The sequence below is a fragment of the Phalaenopsis equestris genome, unplaced genomic scaffold (genome assembly GCF_001263595.1).
Source record: "Phalaenopsis equestris unplaced genomic scaffold, ASM126359v1 Scaffold000008, whole genome shotgun sequence".
NCBI lineage: Eukaryota > Viridiplantae > Streptophyta > Magnoliopsida > Asparagales > Orchidaceae > Phalaenopsis > Phalaenopsis equestris.
Window position 1 is genome coordinate 299,399 of NW_018164450.1, and position 16,397 is coordinate 315,795.

General features: G+C 34.4%; 1 protein-coding gene across 2 annotated transcripts in view; it reads right to left on the minus strand.

The window, feature by feature from the left end:
• The window catches only part of LOC110018305 (serine/threonine-protein kinase 16-like), a 78,759-nt gene extending 73,465 nt beyond the window's left edge, over positions 1–5,294 (minus strand). Inside the window, exons 1-2 of one of the 2 annotated variants that reach the window (XM_020715575.1) lie at positions 5,140–5,294; positions 4,812–5,057 (exon numbers count right to left, since the gene is read on the minus strand). In XM_020715575.1, coding sequence (XP_020571234.1) covers positions 4,812–5,025 — 214 coding nt within the window. In that variant the 5' untranslated portion in view covers positions 5,026–5,057; positions 5,140–5,294. Of the gene's footprint in view, positions 1–4,811; positions 5,058–5,135 lie in introns of both variants that reach the window. The other variant, XM_020715574.1, reaches the window with a different exon arrangement.
• Between the last annotated feature and the right edge of the window lie 11,103 nt (positions 5,295–16,397).

Sequence of the window (16,397 nt, forward strand, 5' to 3'; positions counted from 1 at the left end):
ATCAAAGTTGAGTACTTAACATTTTACTTGAAATGACATTACAATCTTTATATTCTCGACGATCAATTTTTCTCATTAGAAAAAAATCAATTTATGTTTTATTAGATTCATTCTTATAATTAAAAATAAGCTCATCTCTTTTCTTAAATAAAATAGTAGCAATAACATTAATCACTCCAAAATCGTGGCTATTATGAATATTTCTAAAATCTTCTATCACTCTACCAATATACCAATTTAAATCTCCTCTAATAAAAATTATTGCTTCAAGATGTATCATTTGTATTAATTCTTTTAGAACATTCCAAAATTTTTCTTTTAAACATATTTCTAAATTTATTTGAGGAGCACAAGCACTTATAATATTAAAAATCTTAGTATCAATAACAATATTTAGGGCTATAATTTTATCTTCAATTCTATTAATTTTTACATCATTATCTTTCAAATTCTTATCTATATTTACACCTACACCATTCTAGTGCGACTCCCACCTGAATACCAAAGTTTGAAACCCAAGCTATCAATCTCCTTAGTCTTTTCTCCAACCTATTTAATTTCTTAAATACATGAGATAATTATCTTCCTATAAACTAAAATATCAAGTAATTTCGTTAATTTACCTATGAGAGTACTCATATTTGAGGAGCATATTCTAATATTATTTTCATGGACTAACTTTTTTACCTGCATCCATCCGTAATGTGAGAACCTTTGCTTATTTGACACTACATGTGTAGCGGCCCTTGTATATTTTTCATTGTATCCACGCCATACAGTGCGTTATTTCGGAGAGATGCCGTAGCATTTATACAAAAATTTAAAGGATTCGTATTATGATTTTTTCGAAAAAATTTTACATTGGTTGTCGATAACCCTCCACTTTTTTCATCCAGGACTTGGGAGCCGATAATGGAGTTAGTTGATATGCACCAAATACATCAACGTGAAATGAAAAAAATAATATGGCTTCAACAATGGAAGAAATATGAAAGTTTAGGTGTGAGATGTAAATACATAAGAATTGTGTTATGTATGTAAATGCCCCATAAAAGGAGAAAGTGTGTGTGTCTGTGTGTGTGTGTGTATGTGTCTGTGTGTGGTGTTTTAAACCTATACATAAAATATTGCATTTCACTTTTAAAAAGTGAAAATAGTGCTATTTTTAATTTGATATTAAAGATGTGAGTCTTACGTGTGCAAGTATGAAAGTTTAGGTATGAGATATGTAAATACATAAGACTTGTATGTCATGTATGTAAATGCCCCAAGAGAAAATGGTAGAGAGTAGATGCCAAAGAACAGGTTATTCCTGAATGCATTTTTCTCAAAATTTAATGATTTAGAAAAAAACATATGAATGTGATTCATTATAGGAACTGATCAAACAATGAATGTGATGCAACCAGATCCTAATGGTTATGTCTTAATGAATTTCCGTTCGCATGCTCTATACACTACCTTTCCTTCCCCTTTCCTCCTTTGCCCCCACATGAACTGTCATCAAACATCCAATGTACACATCGCAGGGATGATCTCCCTGGAGTCAATAATGAGATCAAAGTCGAATAAAAGGTTGAAGATGAATCTTGTCTTCATGTGCTCTGCTATCACCTATTCCCATTCATTAGAGCCTCTCATTGAATTCTCTCCATATTTCCCTCATTCTGCTCCTCTCTCTTCCAAAGCCATTGTTGGCTTCAATTGGATTCAGAGGGTAAACATCACTGAGAAGATACTGATGGTTAAAATCCTATCTCATGGATGCATTCAACACTCTTTTAAGGGACAATCATGCAACAATCACATCTTTTAGTTCAATTATGCCATTGATAGCTCGCCTTCCCACATTTTGATGACCTTATAGAGATCGACTTTGGCAATCACTCCCACAAATGAAAATTCTATTACTCTATGAACCTCTAGGTTCTCTACCACTTTCACATCCACAAGAATGTCTTTGATGTAAACCTTCCCAACAGCATTTCTTCGACTGACTCCCTCGCCTTCCAAAGTTTTGTAAAAATGACTAATTTTGTAATAGAATTTAAGTTTGTTTGTTGTGGACTCTATAATGAATTTTTCACACATCATCACTATCATAAATGACTTCGTTCGTTCAAAACTCTCTCTCTCTCTCTCTTCTTCCCATCCTCCATTTCCTATACTCCTTCAAAGTGTTAAAATTTTTCTTTACATACCTAAAATGAATTTGAAACTGCTTCAATGCAATGAGATTCATTGAAAGAAGTGATGAAAGTGAAAAAGGGCATTAAAAGATCAAGTAGTAGTGATAAAATAAAAATAAAACCTCTTTTTTTTTTCTAATTTATAGTATGAAACTATTAAAGAAGTGAAATATGATCTAGCTACTTTAGCAATGAGATTCATACTACTAGCCAATGGCAAAGAGAAAAACTCAATGGTCTTCCCGTTCATATTCTATAATGAGGAGAAGGTCTCTACATCTTCCATGAGATGGGATGCACGTGAAGTTATATCCAGAAACAAGTGGTTCATCAAGTGGTTGACATTCTAATACATGATGAAGAGGTGGCCTCCCATTCAAGTGATAACAAACTACTTTGGCCTAAGCAATGATAGCATAAGCAATGTGAAATGGTTGAAGTAATCCTTGATCAATAGTAGGTCTTAGCTATTATTTAAGAAACACCAATTGTTATTCACAATCAACAATATGCTACTGTTACAATGACCATTTTTCAATCACATAAGTTGGTTTCATGTTAAAGTTAGAGTGCCATTTGATTTTATGTTTAAAGAGGATTTTAAACTTTATGATATTGCTTTTGCTGAAAATCCCATTTTAATTTATTTAATAGATTTTGATGTTAATAAAGATTTTGGTAAAAATTAAACTTTGGTCATCTTTTCCTGAAGGATTTAATAAGCTATGAAGAGGAGAATAGAAAACTCTACATGATTCATTCAAAGTAGCATTCCATACAAACTAAATTTAATTTTTAAATTAATGTGAATGCTTCAGATTTTCATTATATTAACTCTATAAACTTTAAATTCTTAATGTTGAATGTTTATTGAAAATATTTATTAAACTCTGTAGAAAATGATACACATTTGAAAATTAATATGAAATAATTATATGGAGTCAAAAAACAAAAATATTTAATACCCTTAATGTTTTTCCTTAATTCCATATAGAAGTTACACAAATCGGAAAATGGAACTAAAGCAAATATCTGATGTTGTCAGCCTATAATTTGTAATATCCTTGATGTGTGTGAAGCTTAATTTTCATGACATCAAATATGAAGGTATGTGGCTGTATGAATTTATGACTCGATAAACTCATTTAGTTGGATCAATTCCATGTCGTCTTCCATGTAATCATTTACAAATAATCTTGTAAAGATAAAACTAGAGAGGTCATAAAAGTGTGAACGTTTTAGATATCTCAGGAAAAATTTGATTTATAGAGGTCTAAATTGGAGTCTAAAGGCCATCGTTTGAGTAGAGCTAAAACTGAATACATGGAATGTAATTTTAGTAGCAGTAGCTATAGTGACAAAGTTATAACTATGGGTGATCAAATTATTAAAAGGTGTGAAAGCTTCAGATATCTCGGCTATTGTTCAAAGTGATGGTGATATAGATGGGGATGTTATTAGTAGAATTCAAGTTGGTTGGTTGAAGTGGAGGAATGCTTCGGGCTTAGAAAAGTACCACTTAGACAGAAAGAAAAATTTTATAAGATGGTAGTTAGACTTGTTACGCTCTATGACGTTGAATGTTGGCCTTTAAAAGAGAAGCATAAAACTAAGTTAAGTGTTGTCGAGATGAGAAGGCTTAGGTGGATGAGTGGCTTTACACTTAGAAACAAAATGCTAAATGAATATATCCATAATAGGGTTGGTGTAGCTTCAGTGGTGGACAAAATTAGATAGAGTCGTCTTAGATGGTTTGATCACATTAAACGTTGGCCATCTGATGATCTGATTAGGAGAGTAGATGTTTAAGATTCAACTTATGTCAAGAAAGGCAAAGGTAGACCTAGAAAGACCCACTTAGTGGGATAAAGGTTTGTTGTTGTCATTGTTGTTGTATGGATATTCTATAAGAATCCCCGCAAAGAATGATTATACATGATAAGGAATATAAAGATGTTGTCAACATCATGAATATTTATATTAACTGATTAATGTCATCTTTGAATATAATAAATTAAATTCCAATAATAATAATATTTTAAATTTTATTTTGCATTATAGTGTTTAAAAAAATTTGTCTACGCACATAGTGCAGGTTGCATAGTAGTTATAAGAGATCCTCAAGAGTCCCCATTAGATTCAACCTTTCTAAAAGCAGGGAAAATAGTGGTGGTGATGAACAAAGTCAATACGATAATAGAAACACACAAGCTCCAATCAGTTAAAACCAACATTAAGCAGATACTAATGAGTTTCATCAATCATCACTATCAGATGCCAATGTAACAAAAGCCATCTTCATCTCCACAACTATTCTTGCAAATCCTAAGTTCGAATTCATTCCAATTATCAGTGAGATTTTCACCTCATAAGAAGAACATTTTCACTTTAGAGACACATGTGCAATGCATTAACCAAGGGAAACAAGCAAGCAAAATAAATTGATTACAACAACTGCAACAACAATAAACTAGATTCCTAACCAGAAAGACCTATGTTGGCCAATGTTATTTATATCTAAAAGCCGAACTGGACCAAAAAAACCGACAACCATAAAACAGAACAAAAATGCTTCAAGACCAAGAATTTGGATCAGAACTCAAAATGATAAGAGCAGGGAACCTGAAATATGGGAAGGATCGATGGTTTTGTTGGAGGCAAGGCCGCCTGATGACGCAGAGTCGTGGGCGACGAGCTCCTTGACGAGGAAGACGGAGGCAAAGCCACCTTCGCCAAGCTGACTCAAGATCCTGAACCGGTTCTCGTTGATCCATACGTCGCCAGCTCCATTAGGAGCGTCGTATAAGGCGTTGAGACCGGAGAAGGAGCAGCCCATCTTCCCGTCTTCTTCTACTCCTGTATGGTTATCTTTCAACAAAGAGCGAAAAGATGAATTAGGAATGGCAATGCGGGTTTGGCCTAGAGTTGGAAGGGAAGAACAGATACCTACGCTCTTCTCATTGACCTCGCTGCTTCACCTCCTCCTTCGATCGCTCGGCTTGCTTTCCTGCGCGCTAGTTCTTGTTGCGAATAGATCTGTCCTGGAAAGAAGCGAAGCCTCTTTGTACTAGATGTTTATACTTTACACAATGCCATAATGAAAGGAGAAATTAGCCAATCTATCATATTCTAGTACATTATTATATACACAACTATATTTTCGACAATGATAGACTATTTGCAACCACAGATGCCGTATGTTATCATTTCTCCAAGGATAAATATGTATATAAATATAATCTTATAGTTTTTTTATTAATGTATTTGATATTACTTTTTTGGGAAATTTACATTGGATAGCACACATTTCTTTAATATTTACATTTCTCGTGCAAAAACTTTCATATTTACATAGATAGCGATTTAGTTCTTTAAACCTATAAATTAAAAGATATATTTCGTATTTTGAAGAGTGGTAATAGTGTTATTTTCTGTGTGATATGAAAGATCTGAGTGCTATGTTTATAAATGTGAAAATTTGTGTGTGAGATATGTGGATACATAAAAATTGTGTGCTATGTAAATGTCCCTATTTTTTTTTATTCACTTGTGCGGTACTTAAATTTCTATAAAATATAGATATATCGATCACTCTCCTTGCCCACAGTAAATTCTTAGTGAACCTCTTAGGCATAAGAACTCTCTCAGACTCTCTTCTCACATGAACCTTCAAAAACTCTTTCGTGAAATGTGTGTTTTCATAAGCTCGCTTCTCCCACAGAAAACCTCCTTTGAACCTCTTCGATTTTGTCTCCCCCATCATTGAATTTGTCACCTCAGCATAAATTATTCACTAAAATTCTTCGTTTATGAGATCTTTCCATATTGTCATTAAACTTTAATTTTATTATACATAAGACAAACAACATGTATTTGTAGTACAAACTTAACATCGAAATGAATAAAATAATAATGAGAATATGAGATAATTAGAGAACTCTGAGCTTGCCCAAAACTCCAAAAAAAATTATGAAAAAATTAGGGCAATTTGAGTGGTGCTTGCATCCCTAAGAATTTAATAAGGGAAAGGAGATAGAAGCGTCATTAACTCTTTTTATCATTGTTTACCCTCATGCTCAAGCATTAAGGGTATATATAGACTCATAAGTACTATTTATAATGGAGTTGAGATTCTGAATGAATGATGATTAATGTGAGAAGATGAAAGGCAAAGGCACGAACTAAACGTCCATAATTGGATAAAAACTATTGCTGAAACAAATCTACTTAACTTAGCAAGCGGTTGATAAATATGAATGTATATGGTGGAACTGTGGATGTTGGCGACAACAGGACATCTAGTAATGGCAAGGCACAATAAGAACGCCATTAATACAAACCTAATGGGTAAATACCAAAGATAATGGAGAGAAAATATGATAATTGGGCAACTTAGAGCTTGCCCAATACTTCAAAAGTAGATTAGGTAAGAAAAAAGGTAATTTGGGGGTACTTATAAATATTAAAATTCATAGGATTGTATAAAAAATCCAATTAATGCATTATATTGGGATCCTTTAGCATTAAATAAGTATCGGTATATGGAGTTATGGAAACTCCATAAACACACTTTTTTCTTCCATTTTTTTTTTTCTAAAATGAGATGGATTTCATGAACCAGATTATGACCGATATAAATATTAAAATCATAGGAAAATAAACATCACAAAATTCAAAAAATCACAAAATAATGAATTACACTAGGAAATACACCAATGTTTGAATCATCAAATGAAAATCGTATGTTCGGAATATGATAAGCATTATTAAGAAACGAAGAAGACTGTTAACCTCACTTCTGTGACAGTCCACCCACTCACTTCTACATAGCCCCCCGACTAGGGTTTTGCTCCCTTGGGCCTCATCTTGACAAGCCCAAACCCTCAACCCTTTGGTTGAGTAGGTTTTGGGTTTTGCCCTGGTAATAGACCCAAGCCACCTCCCCCCCATGGAAAAGGCTTACCTTGGGTTCCAAAACCCTATAAACCTCCTTATGGACCCTAGGGATCACCATGACATTAAAATTCACAGTGGGAGAGGGGTCTACCTAAATTGATCCTTAGCATCACCTAAAGCCTCCCCAAACCCTAATGAACCCTAAAAATCACCTTGAAATTCCAACATACTCACCTGACCATAAGGCTTGATGGCATCATGGGAGGTCAAATCAAATTGGGCCTAACCCAATTTTGGTCATTTTTTTATCAATTGACCCATGGCCATACAATTGGGCCTCACTCAAAGTGGTCAAGACATCGAACCACTTCAGGACCAAAATTGGCACCATGGGGACAACTCCTATAATTCACCTAATTATTTAATTAGGTAAATTATGAGATGCCAATAGGGCTCGGTCCTTTGGACTAAACCCAATAACATTAGATTAACCGGAAATCAAAGCCCATGGCCCATCTCCCATGGCTCATCCTCCATGGGTTGCTGATCTCGACTTTCTATATAGATGTAAAATGTGATATATGTGATTATATGCTTAATTTCCTTAATATTGATTCCTATTTTGCAACAAAGCCAAAAACTTGATTCAAAGCAAAATCTAGGTAAATTTTACATGATGCAGCAAAGAAGAATACAATTTTAATATTTAAATATGGGATGCTACGCAAGTATACGTACATTATCAAGTAATATATAACTTGTTGATTAAGCCCTGAATGTCGAACCCACGGGGAAAACTGGCAATATGCACTTTATAAAATAGGAGAAATTAGATAACAAAGTTTTAATTAGCAAAATATTCTTGCCTAAACTTAAGATGCTATAATAGGAATGAAAATTTGATTCTTTTTGTAATTTTTGATAATTAAAAATAAAATAAGCAACTAATTAACTTAACTAAATATTTAACTTAACTAAAATTAACTTAACTAAATATTTACAAGATGAATGCAATATAAGTAAAATATATTTTTCCTTATCATGAATCAGTAACAAATATAGAAATTCAGTTGTGAAAATAATCTTAAATGTGTTATACCAAATAGGAGCAATAATACTATTTACCCTTACTAGAAATGCTATAAAGAACATTGGCTAATCTATAGTTTGAATAGTCTTGAAGACCGGTTAGACATGGAAGATACTAGCTCTCACTCTAGAGTTCCCTCTTCTCCCTCCACCTATGGGCTAATATCTCGCATCAAAACCTAAAATTATAAATCAAATTGGGGGCTTTAGCCTGTTACTCTAAAGTATTGTAATTCTAAACCCATGAAAGTTTATTTTCCTATTTATTTGCACTCAACCCCATGAACTATATTCTCATACATGAAATCAATATGTGATTCTTACCATTTATTGACTGAGACAATACCATCTCAAAACTTACATGTTCTCACAACAAATATTAATATCTTAATTGGTCAAATCAAGAAGTAAATGAAGTATAAGGTTTCAAGTCAACACAACTTCTTCCAACATTAAAGTCTAATACTTTACACAATTTTCTTTCAACACTTAATCACTTATCATTTTAAGGAAAAAGATAAAGAAAACTACTCATACTCCACAGAGAAAATGCAACCACATGAGTTTAAAAGTAGAAATCATGCACATAAACAAGAAATCTAAAGTAAAACCAAATGTAGTAAAAAAGTAAAACCAAAAAAGTAAAACCAAATGTAGTAAAAAAAGATAAACACTTATCTTAAATTCTCTCCACCAAATGTCTTGAAGTTCTTTTGAATTCTATTCCTTCACTCAAAATAAAAACTAAAACTTAAAATAAAATAGAAGTGGTCGGCGGCGGCGGTGGCGTTGGGCGGCGACGTCGAAGGCGGTTGCTTGGATGGATGATGGTTGTTGGTTGGGATTGGCTCGCTCTCCCCTTTGTTGATCCAAGTCTTTTTTTATAAAAATCCAAAAGGTGCATTGGTGTCTTTTCAAAATGTGTCTCCAGTCAATGAATCTTCTAGAAATTTCCTCCTCTCAAAAGACAATTGAATGAATTTTGTGTTCATTGGCTATTTCCCACGTTTTTACTAATGGTTGCTTCAAACACCTTTTCAAAAATTTATCTAAATTTAATGAATTATCAAATAAGCGCGGGGAACCTGGCGCTAAGACGTGGCTCTTTCTATATAACTGACACGTAAGCGCCAGTCATGGGCGCTTAGAAATCTCAATTCATTTTTGCACCTTCTTCATTTTTGCTTCAAAGTTGACCCTTTTTTCACTTCTTTTACTATTTTGCATCCATTTGATTGTGCCTGAAAGAAAAACACACAAATATCTTTCATCAAATCACAATATCTCAAAAATAGGTATAAAAATATGTATAAAAAATCTATATATTATAGGTGTATCAGTTGCCCATAAGCTAACCTTGACACATCATGGCACATGGGTGACACAAAGAACAATTTAAAATAATTTGACCTGAGTTCAAGTAATAAATGACAAACCAAGCATTCTTTTCCATGAAAAGAGACACATGGCACCTTGGTCATGGCTTATTTGACCAACACATGGGGAGCTAAACCAGCTTTTAGGGAGCCAAGACAAGACCAAATTTGGTCTTTGCTACCCACTAAAAGGTATCCCTAATCGAGCTAAGCGCCCTCCCATGCCTCCTCCACTTCCATTTGCAACCCCATTACCAAGACATGGAGAATTGCAAAAGTTCATCCTCCACAGTCAAAAGCTTCTGACTTCCCTCTAGAAATTCTCTGAGGACTGCCTAAACTTCCCCATGCCCGACCAAGCTCTACCCGAAGCTCCCATGACTATAAATAACTCATGCCCGAGAGCTTCCAAACACAACCAAACTCCCGACAAAGCCACCTAGCCCTCTTGGTCCCAACAACAAAAGTGCTCCCATGGATCTAGGCAATTGATCTCTACCATCTTCAACCCTTAATCTCCACTAGGAAACCCTAATTTCACCACCCAAATCCAGGGCAATTTTTAGCCCCGACATCAACTTATTCAAAACTCAAATCCAACCCTCCCAAACCAAGCCTTAATACACTCTTCCCAATCAAAATTGAGCCTTCCTGCGACCTCTAACCCATCCCAACACCAAATTGTGGCACCATTTGGTTAAGCTCATAGCTAGAGCCAAATTCAGCTTAAATTGAGGCAAGGAGGAGGTTTGTGACATCAAGGTGATCATCACTGTCAAGCTAACTCGAATTATATTTAGCGACTAGTGTGAATAAATAAAATGATTTAGAAAATAATTAATATGTTCACACTAGGAGTACTACGCAAGTATATGTATCGTTTCAAGTAATATAGAGTTTTCTTTAAAAACCCAGTATCAATCCCACAGGGAAGCTGTAACTTTTTATAATGACTTAGAAAAACTTCGATCTAGATTGAAGATAAAAATGATAAGAGAATAGTTTCAAAATATTTGTAAAGGATTAAAACTAAATTTATGCGCAATCTAAGTTTAAGCAGAAAGTAAGTGCAAATTTTTTAAACTAATAAGGTTTAAAAGAGTTCGAATATTATGAAAAGATCTTTACCCTAGCAAAGAGATCTTAATCAGTGTAGGATTTAAATGTTTTAAAAATATAAAATGTTGTATTGTGACAAATAGAAGCATACACATTTCTTACCCCCTCTTGGTGCAAGCAAAGAACATTGGCTAATCTTAAGTTTGTTGCAGTCTATGTAGTAGTACTAAGTAGATTCTAGCCTCTCACTTCTAGATTACCCACTGTGTCATCTCTATATGACCTGCTAGAGACCCTTAGATCCAAACTCATGACCAATTTGATAAAAGAATCTAGCCTGCCACCCTAGAAATATCAATTCTACACCCATCAAAACTTATCTCCTTTTTTATTTGCACTCTCCTTAGATTTTGTTCGCCCTCCTCTTAAGGTTAGTGTGACATTCACAAGTTAGATGAAATCATAGCCCTCCTAGACATTATGTTTTGGAACAAATTTTAACCTCACAAGTGGCTGGTTTACAAAGTCAATTAAGAATTGGTGAAAATGTCATCACAATTTTTTTTAAATAAAAAGAAATCTTCAAATCATTCTCATCTCACATGATTAATTTCCATAGCAAGGAGAAAAAAACAAAACTACTCAGAATTCATGGATATAACAAAACAACATATAGATTTGTATTTAAGATCAAGTTTACACAAGAAAGTATAACTTAAACAAAAAGATAAACAAATCCTGAAGTTTCTTTGAAGCAATCTCCAAACTCTTCTTACAAGAATACAAAGAAAATACACTAAAAACTCTACTCTACTCTATAATATGGTGGACTCTCTAAATAATCTAAGTTTTTCCCCACATGAAAGTCCTATTTTAGTCTTTTCTGACCACATTATATAAAAATCTCGAAATCCCCAAGCGCCTCCTCAAGCACCCTTTCAAAATTCATCCAAGTTCAATGCATCTCCAAAATAAACCGTCACTAGTGTCTAGACGCCAGATTTAGCACCTAGGCGACGATCTTCGTCTGGACTCTGACGCTTAGGCGCTACTACTCCATGTCATCATTTTGCCTCCAATTTTGCTCCTTTTCCTTATAACTCTATTTTCTATACCTGAAATAAAAAATATTCAAAATACATTTCATTAAAGTGCAATATCATAAAAAATGTGCATTAAATAAAAATTAAGTGTATATTTAAAATATGTAATTTTAAGGTATATCACAAGCGCAATCGAGGTCACACCTCTTGAGATAAGGTATGGATCAAAACCCTTAAAAATTGCTCTTCGGTTGGTCTTTTATGAAAGAAATGAACAATCATGTCCATTAAAGTGTATAGATATGTTTGTCTCACCTAAATGAAGCTATAAGAATAAACCTCATCCAATTTGGTTGAGAATCGAGCAAGATTTTAGGGTTTAATTGCAGATAAATCTCGGACTTCTGTTCCATGGGGACGATGAACCAATGTCGTCAGTTTTCATGTATTAGAAATGGACGTCAGAGATTAAATCAAATCACTAGATTACGTGGAGGGGAGCACCGGATCACGAGACAATGTGGCAACCATGTGGAAAGTGCACCCAATCACAGAGCGTCGCACGAACATTTGATGACTACGAGGATCCAGTCAGCGTTGCATGGTTAAGTAAGTAATTTGGATTTTCCAAATTAATTAAATCCAAAAAATTAAATAAGACTTTAAAAATATATAACTTAATGTAAAAAAATCACAAAAATAAAATAAAAGTACCTCTAGACACAGTGAACAGAGGGAAAAATAATTAAAATAAAATTAAAAACAATTAAGCTATATTTTATTTTTGATTAATTAAATACTCCATAGAGTAATTTAATTATTAAAAGTTAAATATAAACCCAAAAAATATAAAAATTGCAGGGTTTATTCCCTCCACCCTTGGGAACATTTTTGATTTTTCCAAGGTCAAGAGACTTACCTAACATTGAAAAAACTATTTTTTTTACCAAATTTATAATTATTTTAAAAAATTAATTATAAATAATTATAAAAGTGAAAATTAAAATGGAAATCAATTGGAAAATTTAGGGCACCGAGATTAAACCCTAAAATAAAATTTTTATCCCTAAGAACCTAAACTGAAATTTAGGAAACTTAGGGGTAAACAAAATGTAAAATTAAAATTTTATAATTTGGCCCAAATTGTCCCCTAAAAATTAATTTAACAATAAACCAACCTTAGGGGCTCATCCTAATGAGGGTATTAAGGGACTAATATCATGGTTATCCCTCCAATGATGAAACCACCTTTAATGACCCAAGTTAGCCACAAATTGAGCTTGAACTTAACTTAGGACAAACCCATATTAAATCTAAGTGGACACAAAATTGGACCTAATTTGAGGTTAAACCTGACTTCCAATTAGATCCAACCTACCTCATTTCATGCTAGGATTTAAACCGTATTAGGTCTAACCGAAATTAGACCAAGTCCAATTCAATTCCTATTGGGTCTAACCCAAATTAGACCTAGTCCAATAACTTAGACTTTACACAACCTAAATCCTAAGTCTAACCCAACCTATACTTAGTCCAGTCCAAATTTAATTGGGTATAAGCCAAATTAGACCTAAACCAATTCAAACCATTTAGTTCTAACCAAAATTAGACCTAAACCAATTCAAACCCTTTAGGTCTAACCTAAATTAGACCTGAACCAATTCAAACCCTTTAAGTCTAACCCAAATTAGACCTAACCACAACCAAAATTTTACTAAGTCTAGTCTAGCTCAGACTTGGCTCAAAATTAAGCCCTACGAAGTCTAACCTAACTTAGACTTAGTTTAACTTGAAATCACCCTACATCTAACCCAACTTAGACTTAGAACAACATGAAACTCAATTAGGCCTAACTTAACTTAGACCTAGTTCCACATAAACTACCCTTTGGTCTAACCCAAATTATACTAATTCAACTGAATCATCGGGTCAAACCGACCTAACTCGGGTTAACCTAATTCAACTGAATCACTAGGCCAACCCAACCTAATTCGGGTTAACCCAATTAAATTGAATCATCGAGCCAACCCGACCTAACTCGGGTTAACCCAATTCAACTGAATTAGTGGGCCAACCTGGCCTAACTCAAGCTAACCCAATTCAACTGAATCACTGTTAACCCAATTAAATTGAATCATCGGGCCAACCCGACCTAACTTGGGTTAACCTATTTTAACTGAATCATTGGGTCAACCTAGCCTAACTTGGGTTAACCTAATTTAACTGAATTGCTGAGCCATCCCGACTTAACTCGGGTTAGCCCAATTCAACTGAACCACGGGGTCAACCCGACCTAACTCAGGTTAACCAAATTCAACTGAACGACCAGGTCAACTAGACCTAACTAGGGTTAACCCAATTCAACTGAATCACTGAGTCAATCAAACTGAATCACTGGGTTAAGCAGACCTAACTCAGTTTAACCCAATCTAACTGAATCACTGGGTCAACACAACCTAACTCGGGTTAACCCAATCAACTGAATCACCGCGTCAACTCAACCTAACTCGGGTTTACCTAATCCAACTTAATCATCGGGTCAACCCGAGCTGACTTGGATTCACCCAATCCAACTGAATCATCGGGTCAACGTGACTAAAATCGGGTTAACCCAATTAACTGAATCACCGGGTCAACCCGACCTAACTCGGGTTAACCTAATTCAACTGAGTCTCCAGGTTAACCCAACTTAACTTGGATTAACCCGATTCAACTAAACCAGTGGGTCAAGCTGACCTAACTCAGATTAACTCAAATAAACTTCAACTAATTCATCGGGTCAACTCGACCTAACTCAAGTTAACCCAAATTTAATTGAATATTTGGGTCAACTCGACTTAACTCGGCTTCACCCAATTCAACTTTAATTAAACTATCAGGTGAAATCAGCCTAACTCAGGTTAACCCAATCAACTGAACCACTAGGTGAACCCGACCTAACTCGGGTTAACCCAATTCAACTGAACCACTAAGTTAACCCTACCTAACTCATGTTCTCATAATCAACTAAACCACCAGGTCAATCTGACCTAACTTGGGTTAACCATTTCAACTGAACCACGGGTCAGCCCGATCTAACTCGGATTAGTCCACATCAACCTCAATCTAACTTAATCTAAATTAATCTAATCAGAATTCAATTTTGAACTTAATATAAGTCCAATTTAAAATGAGTTTAATTAAAGATTAACTCAAGTCTAACTCCACTTAGACTTAATTTGATTAAAATGATAAATCAAATCAAAATTAATCTAGACTCTGTCTAAGTCTAGCTTATGTTAGATTCAACTTAACCCATGAAGCTTAGCTTGGGTCAGCCCGGTCGAACTCAGGTTTACTCGAAGCTAACTTAATCTGATTTAGATCAACTCAGTTCCCCTGGGTCAGTTTAAATTAAATCTGTATTAGTCTAACTCTAATCAAATTAGGCTAACTTGGTCAATCCTGTTAAACTTTTGTTGACTTAAGTTAATTTTAAATCAATTCGAGATGAACTCGAGCTATCTTGAATCGGTTTGAAGCTCACTTCCAATCATCCCAACTTAATTAGGGCTAAGTTGAATTCAACTTAACTCAGGTGTAGATAATTGGAGATTAAGGAGTGTTTGACTTCTCATATGAGGATAAAAGCACACTTAGCTTGAGTCGGGGACAACTTGGGCCAATGAACAAACAAACTTAAAAGACACGACATACCCTAAAATTCACTAAACAAACTTTAAGCACAAAAAGAGGAGGCAACCCATGACTACTAACAAAATATCTTACAATTAGTTGTGACTAATAAAATTGCAAACACCAATGAACCCGAGACAACGAACCCATGAGATCTTAACCGGGTCCCCTAAACATAAAAAAAACAATCATAAAAAAAGAAAAAAATCTAATCGGCTAATAAGTACGCAACCTAAAATTTTAAACTCTAAAATTTATAAAAGACATTAAAACATAAATGAAACTCTAATGATTAAAGATCACCAAACGCAACTTGAACCCCAATACCCAATTCAACGAGGATCGTGATCCATGGTTCCTAAGAGCAATCTTTCGGTCAGATTATGCTTGACTACCTCTCAGACTAAATAGATCAGGGAACCCGACAACCTCGTGAGGACAAAAAATCATAGGCAACCTGTCGGCACTATTTTTAGTGTGGGGTTTGCCCATAAGAAGCTGTCAGTCATCGGAATTGAAATCCCGTTGCCCGCTTAGGAAGGACATTTTAAAAAATTTTAATTTTGAAAAAGATGAAGTCAAACTGACCCCATGATTTTCATAGTTTAGATGAAAGAGCGTTTTACCTCAAATCATGTATCTACCCCGAAGGATGATCACAAGATTTGAGGGTGAGGCTCGATCAAATAAACTAAAGAAAGTTATGACATCCGTTTGGTCTGCGAAACCAATATATTGGCCGAAAAATTCCCCTATTTAATATAAGGAATTAAATAGGGTTTATATTATGCTGGGTTCGGGAAAAAAGCTTCATATAAGGGCAAGCCCCTATAGTTAATTACATCTTAGATAACTGAAGTTACCTAAGAGTACTCTCGATAAAAATCAAGAAAAATTATCTTCAAAGAGTTCAAATGGTAAGGATATTTCAAAGATATCAGACTAAGAAGGGAGATTGGTTCAAATTTGGAACGTTTTGTTTTGGAATCCAAAGGAGGAAACACTAGAGGATGTCACGGATTCGAAGGAGAACTTCGGTGACTTCCTAAGCTATCCTATTATTTGGCTTC